Below are 19,182 nucleotides of genomic sequence, written 5' to 3' on the forward strand. Positions count from 1 at the left end.
AGGAGAAAATGATGATGATGAGGGATGTCAGAAGAATTGTCTCTGGGAAAGCACAAAGAAAGGACTAAATGTTAGGCTCCTCCTGAACTTATGTTTAATTTAATGTGAAAACTATGGCTGTCAGGCTAATGCGTTAACACAGGAATTCAATTCATTTACCATTAACGCATTAAAATCAGTCCGTCAGACCACTAGCACTGTGCCGGGGCTTGATTCGTGGGCATGAGGTTTGGTTTTAGTGCTGCGAAGACCGTGTGACGAAGTTTCACGAGAGTCTTTCGAAAGAATACAGGGTACTCTGCTCTCGCTGAACTTTGTCATCAACAGTATTATGCTGCTGCATCAAAATGAACACGCGTGCACACACGCACAAAAATGAACACGCGTGCACACAAGCACACACCTCAACTATGCATAGATGTAGCTGAATAGTTAGGCCTTCTACACTTCTGGATTTTAACGTTGGTCATGATGGTACTTTAATAGTCAAATATTTTCCTAGGTGGTACTTGGTAAAAAAGTTTGAGAACCACCGGCTTAGTCAAGAGCTATCACATATTTAAGAATCGTATACGATTTAAATTCACATTTGGACGTGACTAAGATAAGATGCAAAAAAATCTGATCTTGTGCAGTTTTTGGACTTGCAGCTATATCTTATTTGAGTAAAAATCTGATTTTTTTTGCTGCTGTAAATGCAGCCATAAAGACTTTAGGGTCATTTTCTGCCATTCTGTAATTTTCTTGTAAAATCCAATAGACTTGTTCGTGTAGGTATGGATGACGTATAGCTGGTGTTCATCTTTCTCTACTGTAAGTGATGTTTGGGCTACACCACATCCATCACATACATTCGTTTCCTCATGTTTGTTTTTAAAGGGAAGTTCACTGGTTCAGAGTCTCCAGCCCCTGGCATTCAAAGGTCCTGTCATTCAGCAATCACTTCCCCTACCTTTACTATGTTTTTGAAGTTTTTGTTGATTTTTAGATTTGTGTAGTTTGCCCACGCAACAGTGGATACAACTTAATTTTTACCAGAGATACTTAACTGAATCCTGTGAGTGACTTTTCATGAAGCTGGCTGAATGTTATAGGAAGCCGATGTGTGTCGAAGAAGCTGATTTTAAACTTTTTCTGCAATGCTTTGTTTTTTTAGCCTCCTGGCCCCATGGATCAGGTGGGAAAGATTCGAGGGCAGCACTATGGCGCAGGAAACCCCTATTCCCAGCAGCAGGGCCCTGCCCCAGGATCCCAGCAGGGACCTCCCTACCCAGGGCAAGCTTATGGATCTCCAGGGCCCCAAAGATTCCCTATAGGCATGCAGGGACGAACCCCTGGAAGCATGAGCGGAATGCAGTATGGACAGCAGGTCTGCTTAAATTGATCATATTTTAATGATTAAACTAAATGTATTGTCCATTTGTACCCTTCCAACTAAATTTGCCAAATGTTAGCACTTAAATGTTAGTAATGGTACTAGAATGGTACCTGATATCTAATAAGATACAGATGCCATGTTCTGATGGTTCACAGAAAAATTATATACACAGTCGTGGAAAAATTAAGAGACGTAGGTCCTACGGCATAGCCGCGACGGCGTGGGTTCCGCGTTGGTTTTCATTTATACGTTTGCGTCGTCGTCTGCGTCGACGTGCAAACACACGCGCAAGACCGCTGGTAGGCAGTATTCACGCGTGTAACCACAGTTGCATCGCGACCGTCAAAGAAGAAGAAGAAGCTTGGCAAGTTAACCCACAGACGAAGAAGAAACAGCAACTTGTTGTGTATGATTTGAGAAGACCAGCAATGATGGAAGTAAATAAACAGCGACTTATTTTGCAGTTTGAGTTAAATCACTCCTCAACTAAGCTCATCTTTGTTTTCATCATCGCCAACGTAAATACCCATGACGCAGTTTTTTTACCTGACGGGAGGGGTTTTGGTGGACCAATCACAGCGCTTGCGGTTCGCGTAGAACTGACGCGCTGTTAAAATTTTTGCGAGGTGCACGTCAGGCTACGGATAGCCTTCGGCGTAGAACTTGCGCACGGCTATAAATCGGGCTTTAGTTTGAGTCGTTTATAACATGAATTTAAAAAGCAACACTCGTCAAACATAATCATTATACATATTCTTTATTATCATGAAAATACCTGAAAAGGTTTGAAGAACAGCAATATAAATATAACCTTAAGACATTTCCTTGAGCTGCGTGTGTAAATGGTTCTTCTTCTGCGGCGCATATTGAGTTTTCTGCAGGAGAGCGTTCTCTGGCTTTTGGATGTAGCAGCATTTTCACCGTAATTCATTGAAAAGCATAGCAAGCATCATGTTGGTTGGCTTTTTTTATTTGGACCATCTTTTCCCCATTTAAATTTCTGTAAATAAAAGCATTTAAAAACATTATTTTATTAGGAACTTGACAGAAATGTTGATGGTGGTTGGCAGAAACAGAATTATCATTTTATGAAGACATACCTATAAATAGTAAATTTAGAAAAACTGAAAATAATCTCAAAGTGGTCTCTTTCTTGGGTTCTCTTTCATGTTGAAAAGCAGAATAGGGCTTGGGTGCCGCGTTGCATTCTGGGATGTGGTGGCCATGTTGATGGCCTCGCGAATGTAAACATACAGCAAGTTAGACGAGAAGAAGGAGCAGAGTTGGGAGAATGAAAAGAAAGAAAAAGATGTTAAAATCCCGAAAAGGATGTGGAATTTACTGGGATACGTTAAGTAGGGAAGCCAGGGACCGGTATGTGGACAAAATCGAAACTATGAACGTTTTGGATCCAATTGTGAATAAAGAGCCTTTTTAAGATAACAGTGTGGTTGTTGTGAAAGCACGATTTCATACCATTCTGTAAGCAAAGTCATGTACGACCTATCTTCACAACTCGCTTAGTTAATGCAGCAGTTTTGTAGTACGATTTTTTGCTGTCAGCAGAGGGATAGCAACAGAATAGATGAATGTTGAAATTTTACCGTATTTTTGGGCAAGTAACCTGGGAAATTTCCGTTATTTTCAATGTTCAATGTTGACTTAAGCTATATACATTGATATTCAGATGTTATACTTCACTGTCGTGTGTATATATAAATGTCATTTATATGTCATGTATACGTATTACTGAGGGGTTGAGGTCATTGTTTAGTTTCCTGCATAGAATAAAACCTAATGAGGTGTTATCTGTCATTTTTAATGTAAAGTGTTACTTTATTATTAATACAGCAATGGTTTACCATGGTTGAAATAATAACGCCAAATTAATCAAATTAAGACACACGACAGAGAGGAAGTATGTCTATAAACGGAGCGCAGTAGTCCAAATAGCAGTAAAGGAGGCAACATGGCCGCCACGCCAAGTAATGATGTCACGACGCCCAAGCCCGATTCTGCAGGAAGCGCTGCTTTAATAATCGCTAATGGATGGAGTCTTTGGATTGAGTGTTGTTACAATTTTTTCAAGTCTGATTCTGCTTATCGAAACTGATTCTGTTTGATTCCTTATTTAAATTCCAATTCAATAAACCAAAGAATAAAGAAATTAAGAATAAAGTCCGGACCCAATCTACTGTTACACATGCGTTTTCTCTTTCAGGATACTTGCAAAGATTAGAATTTTGATTCATATGTGTATTTAAGACCAATACAGCGGCAAAAAATGCTGACAAGCTTAATGAGCAGTGGATGCGAGACTCGCGTGCTCCTCTCACACAGAAACAGCGTGTGCATATAGCACTGTTGTTTGTGTTTCAATGGCTTAAAATGACTTGTTTTAAAACTGCGGTGCTTAAATACATGTACAAACATTAAGTTTTCTTCACCGCTCGCACAGCAACGTGATGTGGATGCGTAAATTCGATAGAGACAATATAGTCCAAAATCTCTACCGGTTGACACATTTCTACCGGTTTATCGCCCACCCCTAACAATGACCATATGGCCCTTTAGTCTACTTTGACTGAATGTTTTGCAAAAAAAAATATTTATTATCTGTATTTTATACAGGTAAATGCTCTCATTTTTATTACAGTAAATGTTTAGTAAGCATAAGCAGGTTTTTGGCTGTTTGAATAGCATTTGTACTGCCATAGGTTTATTATGAAGGAAAATTTGAAATGATCTTTAATGATTGTTATCGTCCTCTGTGTATTAGGCAAGAATTTTCAGTGCATTAATATTGTTTCTATGTGGTCAATCTGTACTATTATTCCTTCTCTTTATGTCCAGTCATACAGTGGCCATACCTTCACTCTTAGCCAGATATTTTTATTTTTATTTTTTTGGTTTAAACTTCTTGCATTGTAAAGGTATATTTTTTATGGCTATATGAGCTCATTGCTCTTTTCATCTCTGCTTTCAAGAGGGTTGTTATACTGTAAGGTCAAAGTGAAGCGCAGGTTTGTCAAATGGGGATTTCCGTACTTGAATTTGTATTTCTGTGTGCAAGCGTCTTGCTTTTCTTGATCCTTAAATCGGTTCACATGTGGAGCGCTGGGTGCCTATTGTGCTTGTGATGAGCAAGCACAGACGCTTGGTGTGCCATCCATTTGTGTGAGTTGCATAGAACATGCACTTCAGGTGGTTTTTATAAAACCTCATTGTCAGACGTACTATTTTTGTTTCCTTTTTCCTTGAAAGTGAAAGTGCACTGCTTGTCACTATAGGGTTTTTTTGTGTCACAGTGCTCTCTTCAGCAAGGTCAGGTTTTTTCCACGGTGTCAAAGTAATAAAAATCAAGATTATATCTGAAAGCCATGTGCTCACTTGTTTGTTTGAGTAAGTAATGGATCTGAAGAAAACTTTGACCTCAGCCCATATAAAACCTGAAGTGTCTTTTTTTACCATTGTGAGCCTTTTTGAAAGTGTGACATAGTTGTCTCTTACAGCTCTAAATGAATGCACATTTATATTTACGCTTTTGGCAGATACTTTTATTCAAAACAGCTTTACAGTTTATAACCATTTTTGATCACTATGTGTGTTCCCTGGGTTCGAACTCATAACCATTTGTGCTGCTAACACAATGCTCTACCACTGAGCTGTACAGGAGCACATTGTACGCTCGAGCTGCACATTTTTTTGAAAAACAAATTGGGATTACAATTATGTATGCAATGATTACATCATTGTCAAAAGCTGTGATTAGGGGGCGTGCACACCAAGGCATTTACACGGGCAGTCTGTATGTTTTCAATTGTTTCCAATGGAAGTGGCGTGCTTTTCAAAAATGCCAGCACCTGGTGCGTTTAACCGTTTTATGTGGTGCGAAAGCTCTGGAGTAGTGTGTAACTGTAACAAAAGTAAAGTGAGTTTTCGTATTAAAACGCATAAGTTAACAAAGTCCAAGTTTCTGTGTATTACGAATGGTGTGTTATGTGTTGCAGTGACAAAAATTTAGAGGACTCACTAAATAAATATGGTGCATCTTTCAGCGATTGTAGTGGCTGTACCTCATGATATTAAACACCTTTTTAGTTTTTAAAAACATACTTCAGTGTAACATTTTGTAATTGACATTAATACTCACAGTTAAAATTACAGCCCTATTTTAGACCTTTATAAGCCTGTTTTAGATCCTAGTTGAAATTTGATGAAATGTGTTAAACCAAGCTAGGAGCACAACACTTATATCAAAATAGGCTAATTATTGAATAAATAAACCTGCAGGTACTGTGCATATAGAATTGTGAGTAATGGCCATTACTAATCTTTGCTAATCTGCTTAAGCTTTTGATTAGTCCTCCAAAAGTTTTGTGGCTGATCCTGATATTGGTCACGCATCATTTCCCTTTGATGTATAGTTCAGGGTGTCCGCAGATCCTTAAGTCTTAAAACGTCTTAAATTCTGTAGTATGAAAATAAGGCCTTAATTAGCATTAAAATGTCTTAAATCCGCGTATCAAAGGTCTTAAAATGTTGTCCAACCAACACTGCCAAGAACATTGTAATGTTTTATACATCGTCATGTGTCAAGCAAAACTGAATAGGATCTACTAAACTTGCGGGGAGTTCGCTAAACTGCGTGGACCGGGTAAAAGCAAATGGAGAAAAGTGTGAGTTTTAGCTATGGTAACCAAATTTTAATGAAATTTGGTTACTTAATCCTGATTTTGCTCCGTGGTAAAGAACAGTTAGCGTAAGGGGTCCGTTGTTTATTTTGCAAGAAAGTTTTAAAACTCGGAACAGTGGGCATCAAAGCTTTACTCTGTCATGCATGAAAGCCCACTGCTTGCATATCCTGTGCATTAGACGCATCAATGTCTGATCAATTTAACTATTTCTATTTTTGCCATAAAATATTTCCCTGCTATTGTTTTGTCTCAAGATGAACACCAGTAAAGTATTTTGTAAGTTATATATTTAAAAACTCCTTAAACGTCCTAATATAAATAAGACCTAGTTCTGGATTCATCTAAACTCTCTCTGGGTAACCAGACCTAATATTTTAACATTGTTGTTACATAAAACCATGTGTTTATTTTTGATACATTATTTGAACCAATTATTATTGTCATCGTAAATGCTTTTTCCCACTTAGCTCTATTTTTATTACCAAAAAAATATCATATTACTTGATCATCATCATTTACCAAAATAACTGTTAGTAAAACACCCAAGGATTGGTTAAAACATTTTAAAATAATGTGATTTTTGTTCATTAACATGCTATTTTTTTCGTATATTTTATCATTGGGGATTTCTTAAAACCTTGTATGACGTTTAAGGTGAAAAACTTTACCTTAATATCAGCAAAGTGTAAAAATCTTGTCTGATATTATTCTCGTGAACCCAATCTCGTTTCATCTTGTGGAGCGTCTTGTCACACCTCTAGAAAATACATCTTGTTTTTTGTCATGAAAGATAAAAGGTTCTGAAAAAAACACATGAATACATGTACACTGGACTATAAAATTGGACTTCATTGTCGTGATATAGGTTTTAAATTTCATTCATTATGGCATTAAAAGGTCTTAAAAAGTCTTAAAGGAACAGTATGTAGGATTGTGGCCAAAACTGGTATTGCAATCACAAAACTTGTGGCTAAAACTGGTACTGCAATCACAACAACTGGTGGCCAATACACAAAATGACAACATAAACATCAGTTGAGGGCTGCAACTCCACTTTTTAAATGACAATATCCTGGCCGGACCACTGTTGTCAGTGATATAAGTATTTTAAATGAAAATGATTTCTTAATCTCTAGTGACATATCAGGGCCATTTTATGATTAATTGATATAAATTTCTAACATACTGTTCCTTTAAATTAGACTTTGTGAAACCTGCAGAAACCCTGTAGTTATATAATGCAAAAGAATGGCATTAAAAAGTAAGCAAATGATTTTGCACTTTAAAAACATATCATGTTTTTCTCTGTAGATTGGCTTTGGACAACATGGGCCAGGTGGTTATAGCCAGAACCAAGGTGGTTACTATGGACAACAGGGATCCTCCTCCCACGGAGGACCCCAGCAGTCTCCATACCCCCAGCAGCCCTCATCTGGACCAGGCTCTCAGTCTCCATATACCCAGCAACCCCCAGGTCCTCCCCATGGTCAGGGTGGGCCCCCTTACGCTCAGCCTCAGGGCTCCCACGGTCCCCCTCAGGGCCAACCTTCGTATTCCCAAACTCCACAGTCACAGTCAGGTCAGCCGCCCTATCCTCAATCCCAAGGTCCAACTCAGTCACAGAGTGCTTCTCAGGGCCAGCAAGGGCCTCAGTCACAGCCTGGATACTCTCAACCACCTTCTGGTCCACCTCAACAACAGGGTCCCTCTCAACAGCAGCAGGGTCCACCGCATTCACAGCCACCCAGCTCGGCACCCCCACAGTCATCCCAGCAACCTACGGGCCAAGGCCAGCCCTCACCCTACTCTCAGACCCCTCCACAACAACAGTCACCTTTCCAGCGCTTTCCACCACCACCACAGGTAAATAAATCTTCATTTGCAAGATGATAGATCACGAGACTGTAAACGTCATGTCAATTTCCTAAACTGATGAATTAGCAATAAATTCCTACTAGATTAGTCGCAGTCGGGCTTGTTGAATGAATAGCGGTTGGTATTTTTCTCACGTTTTGCTGTTTTCATTCCTCAGGAGCTGTCTCAAGACTCTTTCAGTTCCCAGTCGTCTGCTCCCTCTTCCAACCAACCCATGGTGTCCAGCAAGAGCGGCCCAGAGGACAGTATGCAGGGACGACCTTCCAGCCTTCCTGTGAGTTCCACACTGGTTTTTGAAAGGGGTTGACGTGTTTCAGATGAGATCAGAGCTCTTGATGCAGGGATCACTGTAGTAGTGGTAATTTGTTGCTGGTTGAGAGTGTAAATAGGTGTGCCAAGGCTAGACAATGCTGTTTATCTCTTTGGATATTGGGAAATAGTTCAGACGCTGCTTAAACTTTGGACATGTTTGCTGAGACAGAACTTGGCTTTGGTTTTAAAGTATACCAATCTTTGGATAGTTTGGCTTTACATGGCTTCTGGGTATGGACATGTCTGTCTCGAATAAATCTTTTACTATTTATTGGGATTGCCTTCTCAGAAAAGCCTAGATGCTGGCTTTGTTCAAGTCAGTCAAGGTTAGGCCTTTATGGCAAAAAATTGTATATAAATTGTTGAGTATTTATTTTCTCCTTTTTGAATTTTTGAGTTTAGTTAGTGACTGATAAACTCACTCAACTGTATGGTCTGCTTTGTTTTAGATGTGTGTAGGAAAATTAGACCGTGTGGAAACGGCATTATGTAAATAACACTACCTTATAGTAGAGCTGCTACGGTAAACAATACACAGTTTAGTTTTAGGGATGTGCACTACGACTAATCTGACTATCGTTTGAATGCAAGGTGTTTAACCGACTAGTCTAAAAGTAAGAAACCCCCAAAAACAGTCAGAGAACTTTGGGTATGTATATATGATCCATTTGAAATGTTTAATCTATATATCAAACAGTTGAATTCTGTAAATAATGCTGCTAAATTAAGGTTGTAAATATAGTGTGATTGCCTTGGGATTATTAAGCATTTATACACGTACAACATTACATTGGTGCATTTGGCAAACGTGGGCAGGATCAAGTTCAAGTGCATAAAAAAATGTCTATCGTCTAATATCGTCTATTGGCACAATCATAGCTTAACAGCATGCGCTAGTGAATATGGTTATGTGTGGCTCCAGCAGAATTAGTGTGTGCCAGTTTGGCATAACATAGAAGAAAGCAGAAAAGTGATAGGGCTGCAACAACTAATAAACTATTAATTGTCAACGAATTTCATTATCGATTAGTTGGTCACATGCTCCAGTTGGACCACGCGGACACGCGTCTGCTTCAGAACCGTGTGCTTATAAATAAAGTAAGGCGCTGTTTCTTTATACAGGGCTGCACGTTTATCAGGCACTTTTTTTCTTCTTACCATGCAACCAGCTTGTTTAAAAGCAAGGCAGCGTTGCCTGGACTGCAGTGTTGCCAGGTCCTCTGTATTTCGGCGGAGTTCTGAATTGGGCTACTTTTGAACCATTTCTGCCAGTTGATGTTTTTCTGTGGGTTAGGGATGAAGGATTTTGTTCATAAGTTGTTGGTATTTGGGCTGTGAATAGTCATTGGGATGCTTTTGGACTAATTTTAAATGGCCATCGAGCTGGTTTTGTTATGCAGACTTGGCAATCCTAACAGTACAATGATGGAAGCAAAAGTGCATACACTGGTTAATAAAGGTTTAATTTCGTCCTTTACTATAAGTGAGTTTGTATTTGTTTCATTGTTGTAGGGTTTTCCTAAAAATAGTCAAACTAAGCATCTGTTTTAAAGTAAGGGAGAAATCCAGGTTTTTATTACTGTAACAATGTGTGTATATCACTTTCATATCATAATGGCTTGTTTATTTTGTTAATAACGAAAAATGTTAATTCTCATGAAGGTCTAAAGTTGAAGATTAAAATGAATGAATGAATCTGTGGCAAAATTTCCCCACCAGAATATATATCCCTGAAGACTCAATTCATTTTGGGGTGGTTTCCCAGACAGAGATTAGCTTAAACCAGGACTAGGCCTTAGTTTAATTAGGCAATATTACTAGCTTTAACAAACATGCCTTACTAAAAACATTACTTCTGTGCATTTTGAGACAAAACTAAGGGCACTGATGTATTTTAAGATATGTCAGTGCAAGTTGCTTTGAGTTTGGACAGCTCTTACATTTATTTTAGTCTAGGACTAGTCTTTAGTCCTAGTTTAAAGTGTAATTGACTACTTCTCTGTGTTAGCTAGTTGCAGCTGTATTGTTTAGTTGACTAGTCTTGGACAGCCCTACACTGTCAAAAATAAAGGTACAAAAGCTGTCACTGGGACAGTACCCTTTGAAAAAGGTCCTAATTTGTAGGTACAAATATGTATCTAAGTACAAATGTGCACTCTTTGGGTACAAATGTGTGCCTTTTTGAAAGGGTACTGTCCCAGTGACAACTTGTGTACCTTTATTTCTGAAAGTGTAGTTTTTGGTACTATTTTGGTACAGCAAGGACAACAACTTACAATATGTGTCTTGAAATGATTTGTTGTTAACATTGGCTGCTATAATTCTTGTAACCTGGATTATTCATACTTTAAATTCTCCTCGCAAAACTTTGCCCTCCTGCGGTAATAACGATATATCCTAGTTAAGGAAATATTTATAGGCAAAAGCCGTTCACAGTTCATGTGCAGACCGAAAACTAGTTTGTTGGAATATAAGCACGCTTGTGAAATCAATGGCTCTATCTTTAATGATAAATGGACTCGGGTTGCCAATCATCATGTTTCGTAGCGTCAGCTTTTGGTTGTGGAGTTCGCAGCTTGATTTGTAAGATGATGAGTTTGTTTCACTTTCTCTGGCTAGCTAGCAATCTCTACAGAAGGTCCTGCATTAATCGAGGCGCGCGCCTGGTCGCAGAGTCACAGCTTGATCTTCATAGCTAGGTCATCATCACTAGTGCAGTCGCTAAGTTAAACTTGGATGGGTGCAATGGCTTCTTAAAAATTAATCAAGTGCAGCCCTCCCAACATAAAAAAAAGATTAAAAAAACACCAAATAACTTCTCTTCCCTTTACCTGTCGCTGTTTTTAAAAGTGTGCGCCCGGCCCACGCACGTCCTTCCTAGTGACACACAAATTGCAAAAAGGGCAATCTGCTAAAAGTATTTTTGAAAAGCAAATGATATTCTTGAAAATTTTCTTGATAATCTGATTTTGCACATTGTTAAAACGACAGCTATATTATTTGCAAATGATAATGCTGCATGTATACGTTTATGAGGGTTGAAAACTATGGAGTAGACTAAATGAAAGGCATAAACATGGCAAAAGTAATGCGTTTTAAAGTATAAACATGGCCTAAGATTTGAGGATCTCCCGAGTCCTGGCATTGTCAGTGTGAGCACCACTCAAAAAAAAGGTTGTGTTTATAGGTTACTATAAGAATACTGCTCGTTTAGACGAGACCAAATAAGATCGGTACTATAGGAGAAAGGAGGATGTGTTTTTCACAACATCTGTGTCTACAGACGACTGGAGAATGGGATGGGTTGAGTGAATAAGTAAACTGTAAACTCGCTGCCAGTGGGAAAGGTGTCATTTACTTAATTTTTATTTTTCATTCCTGTTTAGACAATGACCTAAGATTGACTGATATTTTATTTAGCTCAATGAATCCGCTGTCTAAAAGGCAATAATCTAGCCCTCGCTTGACCCCTGCAATCTCTCTTGATGCGTTCTCATGCATCAAGAGAGCCCCACTAGCAGTGGGTTATTTAACTACACCTCAGTGTAGTTATTTATACGCTTAAGCTATGATTTAAACTAAGGTAATCTACTTGTTGTTTATTTTGCTTGTTATCAGTAATAATCTACTGTAAAAGGACTTTGTTGTTATTGTTTCTTTGTGGAAGTTTACTGGAAGTTACGTTTGTTACACGAAAGCCGTTTGTTTATGTTGTTACTGCTTTCCCTTTAGTTTCAAGTTCAGTTGCATTCGGCCCTGATGGAAAAATATCGCTGAGAGTTGAATCTTTGCTTTGAGTGAGATCCAGCCAGGTGCTTATCCTTCTACCAACTAATGAATCAAACAGAGGAACAAGAAAAATATGAAATCCATTTCTTTATTAATCTTTACCACTATCTAATTTTACTTTCCATGTAACCTTCTAGCTTACTTAGATTTTACAAAACAGTATTTCAAGCTGCAGTCTGCGATTTGCTGTATTATCAGACCTGTTTCTTAAAACCAATAGAAAATAGCCGTTTGAGTGCATGATGCCAGCTAAAGAGACTTTCAATAAATGAATGTGAACCAGCTTGACTGGCTCATCTGGTTTTTGGGTAATCGTTGGTTCACATCGTAACGGATGAACATGTTTAAAAGCAGCACACCTTTTCAATCCTCCATGACCCTGTGTGCTCTCATGTTGTGTTTAAAACAACTTTTTCTGGTGTTTTTTTTTTTCTTTCTCAAGAATAGTCATTAAGTGCATGTCGGGGTTTTAGACTTCTGTTTGCTCTTTAGACACACATGTTAAATGCTTTCTCATTTATAAGTAACTTTGGATAAAAGCATTTGCTAAATAAATGTTAATAAAAACCAAAGGAAAGTTACATTCTAGATTAGGCTGCATTTTTATTATTTAATTTTTAAATAATTTCTTACACCAGAATATACTGACGATTTTGTCAAAGACAGCTGCCCAAATACCAGGCAATTTCAGTCTTTTTTGTTTAATTTTAGTTCACAGTAGCGAGCAGTGTTAGATTCCTTACATTAGCCATCTTACACTTACTTACATTAAGAGGTGAGCTGTAAAGGATGGATTTGGGTTATGTAGTCCATTTTGCTTTTTCCAGTAACATCATTTTTGTACTAGGGAGGTTATGTCTTAACCTATCAAACTTTCAGTCAGGACCACTTTCATCAAATATATGAATTTTAGATCACTGATTGGTCTGCGAGAATCGTCACTACCAGCTTCTTAATTAATTTTCTCTTGCTTTGTCAATGGCTTATATGGTATATGGGTTTAACTGTTTTGTTGGGTTTTTTTTTTTATATAACATGGGGCCATGATGCTAGTACAATGGGTCTTACTGCTTTAAACAAATGGGAATCCACATTTGGTGATTGGCATGCAGATTGACAGCAACAATAAATCGGACTTGTGGGTTTTTACTGGCATGCTTCTCGTTTCAGACAGCTTTTAGTGTGCTAGCAATTGCCTTACTTAATACCCATTTGGCACATTCCTTCATAGACACTGACTGGTTTACCATTATGTCTCAGTCATATGTAAGCCAAGATGGAGACAGACAGAAAGCTGGACTTTCTGAAGAGTATCTGAATCCAAAAATTGGTTCCCCAGATTGTTTTCTCACGGGCAGAGAGGCTGGGCATCTTCTGTGATCTTGATTAATTCGTTTTGAATTATGTTTTTTCTTTTTCATTTCACAAATTAATCTCAGTGCAGTGTGGTTCATATCAATCGAGGATCAAATCAAATCCTCTTCCATTTGGTTGATTATAATGTCCGTGTATACGAGCGAGAGAGATCTGGTGCGAGGAGATTCTCAATAGCCTGGGATTTCACTGTGGGATGCCCTGGAAGTGAAATATCCTCTCTTTATGTGTAAGAACATGAACGCTGCCTCCAGTCTTTTTTAATCTCCTCCAGTTCCTTTCCAACAGGCTTTTGTGGCCCTTCCTCAAAGTGCTGCTAATCCAAAGCGATATTCACCTCCCCTTACTACTTCTAAACACCGCCTGACTTCGGGGGTATGTCGCATCTGACTCTTACTTTGCCTGCTGTCTTGAAAAGCAGATAAAGAGAGATAAAAAGTCAATGTTCTCTGTGTCCTTCAAGTGTTTCATTTGAATCTTCCAGAAACTTTTGTTTTAGGTAATCTTTTGCACCGTCTTGTTCTGTGATGCATTAAAATGAATGCCTGGAAGGGAAGGTCACATGTTGGTCACACACTTGTTTTTTTTCTCTCTTCCTCTCAGTGGAAAGGTTTCATATGGACTAGTTTAAAAAAAAACAGACTCCGAGGAGCACAGCCGGTTACGAGAGAAAGTTGGTTGGGAATACAGATAAATGTAGATAAAGCACTGATTCCTGCACTGTTAAATCTACATTGCTATTGCAAAAGAAATTATACTTGGTGTTAGTTGTGAGTTTAAATCGTCTGAATTTAATGTGATTAGAGATAAAGACAATAAGATAATTCAGCTTTATTGCTTTGTTTTGGCTGGCTTTGTGAAAAAAATATGTAACCAGTGTAGTTAGATTCACTAATGTATTTTAAGAAAGTCCAAGACCTTCTCTACACTAATACATTCTGCATCTTTTCTTTTTTTCAGTTTGGGTCATTTTTGTCAAGACTTGACAACGCTGTTTTTGTGTTGTAGTGTGGGATGGTGAAAACTGGGGCTTTTTGAAAAAGAAGACCCTTTTTAGTAGGGCTGTTATGATTAATCGTGCAAATGCGTGTTTTCTCAGTGAATGAATTATGGTGAAATGCCACCACATCCAAGTCAGAGGGCGCTCGTGTGCAGAAACTCCATTGGTGCCGCAGAAGTACCATTACAAACTCTAGTCCAGGAAATGTCTATAAGCTTATTTATAACATTGTTCTTCAAATTGTTTCAGGTTTTTTGATGATGATAATAAATTATATTTTGAATGATTGTGTTGTTTTTTTAAATGCACGTTATAAACGACTCCTAATGATTTTAGATTCATAAGGACTTTTTTACTGACCAAAGAGTTGTAATACACGAAAGAGCTGTGCATATAACACAGAACCGAAGCCAGATATGTTTAATGGGAAACACAATGCGTCGTCAAAGTCCTATTTTTTTAGCCATGTAACCAATTCAGCCCAAAACAAGATGTGCCGGATGTTGGACAGTGTAGCGCAGCTGTTTCGGCTGCTGTTCAGTTTGATAGCATTGTTCAAGAAAGAATAATGTTAGTTTGTGCATACTTCAGATTACATTTCGGAGCGGCGGAAAGTAAACATTTGACAAATGATGCATGTCAAAACGTTTAATGTTTTACTCATGCACTGTATAGGGATGCAATCACTTTCAGATGTAGATGTCTCTTTGAAAACAATGGTGTCAAAAAAAACGAAACACCTTATTAAAATGTATCTGGATTAGATTTAGCCCAAGAATTCTAGCTATACAAACTACTGCAGTGTGGCATCAAGGCATGTCCGAATTCAATGTTTGGTTTACTTCCTGTCTCCTGAGATACCTATGCGTGGGCGTACATTAAGAATGTGATTGGTCGAATGCGGTCGAGTTCGAAAAAATAAAATGGCGGCCAAGGACGCGACTGGACCACCAATTTAGTGTAAATAAAGGTAGATTTTCACTTTTTACACCATTTAATTGCATTTCATTTTTCTTGTAATTAGTTATCACAAAGGCGCTCTCTGTTTAAATTTCAAACACGCTGCCTTTGAAGTGTGTCCGAAAGTCTTTCTCTGAGCTGCCTTCATACCTCCGAAGTCATTTCCTCATGAGGCAGTGAGGCAACGTCACTGCCTTGAGTTTTCGGACGCAGCGATTGTCAATGTTGCTGTTGTAGCTTGGCAAAGCATACATGTTCATACAAAATGAAAAAGTTTGTGTTGGAAATGTAGTTGATGTTTAGGTTGCCACAAGAAATCTAGCAACACTTGCCATGAAGTTTTGATCACAAATGCACATCCGTGGAAAAGAGGACATTAAGGACAAGTGTGATGGAAAGGGTGCAAGTCAGTTAGGCAGTTTCACACAGGAACCACAAGCATGTTTTCCCAGCACATCCACCCTGACAGTGCACCAGTGCCAAGTAGTTTTTGTAAACTTAACTACTAATACAGTACCAGCGGGGCTAATGCTCATACTGTCAGCTGTCCTTATTAACCATTTAATGCTTTAAAACATTTTAAAGGGGTAAAATAAATGGGATAGAGGTTACAAATTTTAGACAACAGAGGCTTTTTGATGACTTACTTAGTTTTGTTATTTAAAAATGCTATTTCAGCAGGCACCAATCATCTAATGTTGTTTAATGCATCTATGTTCAACCAGTTGTCTTACTGAAGTTTATTATATTTGTCTTTTAAAGCAGCCAACTGAGCATAATGTTTAACAGAATGAAAGAAACCAGCAAACACACGCATACGAAACCTTTCAGCAACAAATACATATAATACTTAATATAAATGAAATACAGTATGTAGGTTTGTTGTGCTTATTGTGAGATTGGGAGTGACTGTTCTGAAAGAAAGTGTATCTAGATTGACACAGTCTGTTTTAAAGTGTAAATGAAATGTATTTGCTCTCTTGGTCTGATCAGGATGGCTCTTGCTAAGACTGCAGCTGACTTCAGCTCTTGGCCTGTTTTGTGTGGCCGTGCTGTTGCAGTATTCAGAGTCTGGGGCGTGTTTCCTGTTACTATTCTTGGTCTTCCTGTGTGCGCACGGCTTATTCAGGTTCAGGGGCTGGCGTTCACGCTCATCCGCTCTGTTGTGCTTGCACTTGCTAGATTTTCTGTGCATTAGTTTCATTAACGAAGTTCAAAAATCTGAAGCATTTTATATTTTGCCATTTGATTCATGCATCAAATAAATTTTCACTTCTGTTCTCCCTTTTTTTATTTTTTAGTGTTGTTCTATCCTTTCTGTCTTTTGCTCTCTCGTTTACTAACCTACTCTTGGTTCCTCAACGCTCCTCCCTCTCTCTCTCTCTCTCTCTCTCTCGCTCTCTCTCGCTCTCGCTCGCTCAGCGTTCCTGCTCTGCTGACGACAACACAAAGGCCATGTCTCACTGCAGCACTCTCTCTCTCTCTCTCTCGCTGTTTCCTTTTACTGCCTCTCCCATTATTCCTACTTTTCCATCTCATCTTTTCTCATTTTTCTTTTCCATACATCTTGGAATTGTATGCGTCTAGTGTTTTTGTTCAGTTTCTTGTGTCATTTAGGTTTGCTGATAGTTTGGGGTGTTCTTATACAGAAACGGTTCCATGTTTTTAAAAATATTTTTATTTGGTTTTGTAAACACATCTTTTTCGAATGTCCGAATTCTTCTGTATAGGGCAGGGTGTGATGGTAATGGTGCTTACCACTCGACCGTAGAAACATAGAAATTGCTGTATACTATTTGTTTATCTAGTGCAGGGGTGTTTCACTCATTTTAGTTTCCATGTGAGGGCCGTAAAACTTTTTCAAATCTTATAATTGTGTTAATATTAGCCAAACAAACGACATATTAATTGGCAAGAAAAACGCACAGCTTTGTGAAAACAAAATTTCATAAGTCCTCTTTTACATTTGTAAAAAGTAATTTTCTGGAAAAAATATCCATATTATTCCCTGTGTAGTGTAGGATAATATCATAAAATTCTAGACTTTAAGCACACATGCTAAACTGTTCGCTTTAAATGCTTTTATCTTCTGTATGCCAATGTTGATTCGTACCAAAATGCTTTTGTATAGTTGTGTTTGACACACAAACACGTCTCAAGTTACGTATGTAACTGTTGTTCCCTGAGAAGGGAACGAAACGCTGCGTCTCCCTTGCCATACTTTCTGCGTCCCTGTAATGTCGTCTTTGGCAATATTTAAAATAGCGATAAACTTCCTGGCTCTCACGTTACCCTGTCTTTGGAGTTAAGCATCACCATTGGTTGAATTTGATATACACATTCAGACGCACTTACCACTGGATGCCCCCAAAGTGTCACGGCAGTGACGCAGCGTGAGTTCCCTTGAAAGGGAACTGTAACAATGTATCTCAAAAGGTAACACGATGTAACATTGCTCTCACTTATAATGTGTCCCCACATTTAGTCCTTGAATTTGAGGGTATTGGACCTGGAAAGTCCTTGAAATATCCTTGAATTTGAAGTTAACTAAGGTGTGGGAACCCTGCATGTGTCTTTGAACATATTTCCTAAACTGCTTTTCGATTGGTCAGAATCACTGTGCGGGAAATTCCAACGGATCCCCAGAAGTAAACAAAAGAAGAGAGAATACAGCAGACATCACGCCGCCGTTTATATAGTATTGATTGTGTTCTCGTGGTCATTATATACTACATGGTTTCTATTCACCACTTTAGGCAAACTATTCATTTCAAAAATGAAGTGCAGGTGTGGCTGGCAAGTAATGTTTTAATGCACTGCTAACTGCGAACTTTGTACACGAGCTACCATCAGGCTTTTGTTGCGCATGCTATTGCTAACTGTCAGCAAACACTTTCTCATCCCATAATGCACAGCGCAGCTGACTACGGCATCTAAATTAATGAAAAAAGAACAGTACTTTTTGCAGTTAGGTCTGTTTGAGGTCGATTTGCTTTCTCACCACAAACGTACCACTCCAGAGTTCATTTGAAAGTATACAGACAACTCTTCTAGGAGGTCTCGGTCCTCTTGTTTGGTCCGCTTTTGGTGTGCAGTGTGCACCAGAGTTCGTTTGCTGCATTCTCACCTGCCCAAACCAAGTGGGATAACGAACTCTAGTAGGATTCTTTTAAATCGGACTTTCTTACATTTCTTCAATCACCGGATCAGCATCACCAGTATTAGGGCAGATGCTACTCTCATTTCTAGATGTTTGTGTAACAGTCATGATGACCAGCCACGACATTTAAAAGAAAACGTTTCTGAACTAGAACCCACTGCTCTACGTCGCGTGTCGCGGCTTAAGGCAGAAACTGATTCATGGCCGTTTCATACATGGTATGCGGCACACGCCCGCCGCTTTTCTCAGTGTATGCCGCGAAGAGCCATGCCAGCGGAAACGGCAGAATGTTTGTGTGCACAAGGACTGTGTGAAGTCCGTCTACGCTCCGCCTGTGAAACTTGTTGAAAACGTCTGAAAGGTTTTTTAAAATATGTATTTAATATTCAAAAATCTAACCCTAATAATCATAATGCGGGCCGGATTGGACACCTTTGTGGGCCGTGTTCGGCCTGCGGGTCGTATGTTTGACAGTGCTAGTGCTATATTCAGGGAATAATTAAAAATCCAAGCAGAAAACTATAGGCATACATTCAGTGTATGCACGATTGCAGCATGTAAATGTTTCGCATTTATGTTTTAAATGCATTGAGTCATGCAAGTGCAAACAGTTACAAGTGTTGAACATTTGTGCAGC

At 38.7% G+C, this 19,182-nt stretch overlaps 1 protein-coding gene across 1 annotated transcript in view; it reads left to right on the forward strand.

Annotated features, from left to right (window-relative positions):
* arid1ab (AT-rich interactive domain 1Ab) overlaps positions 1-19,182 on the forward strand; it is a 59,917-nt gene that overhangs the window by 22,507 nt on the left and 18,228 nt on the right. Inside the window, exons 2-4 of the mRNA XM_055220814.2 lie at positions 1,157-1,369; positions 7,387-7,938; positions 8,108-8,224. Coding sequence (XP_055076789.2) covers positions 1,157-1,369; positions 7,387-7,938; positions 8,108-8,224 — 882 coding nt within the window. The remainder of the gene's footprint in view (positions 1-1,156; positions 1,370-7,386; positions 7,939-8,107; positions 8,225-19,182) is intronic.

Source organism: Misgurnus anguillicaudatus, chromosome 20 (genome assembly GCF_027580225.2).
Source record: "Misgurnus anguillicaudatus chromosome 20, ASM2758022v2, whole genome shotgun sequence".
NCBI lineage: Eukaryota > Metazoa > Chordata > Actinopteri > Cypriniformes > Cobitidae > Misgurnus > Misgurnus anguillicaudatus.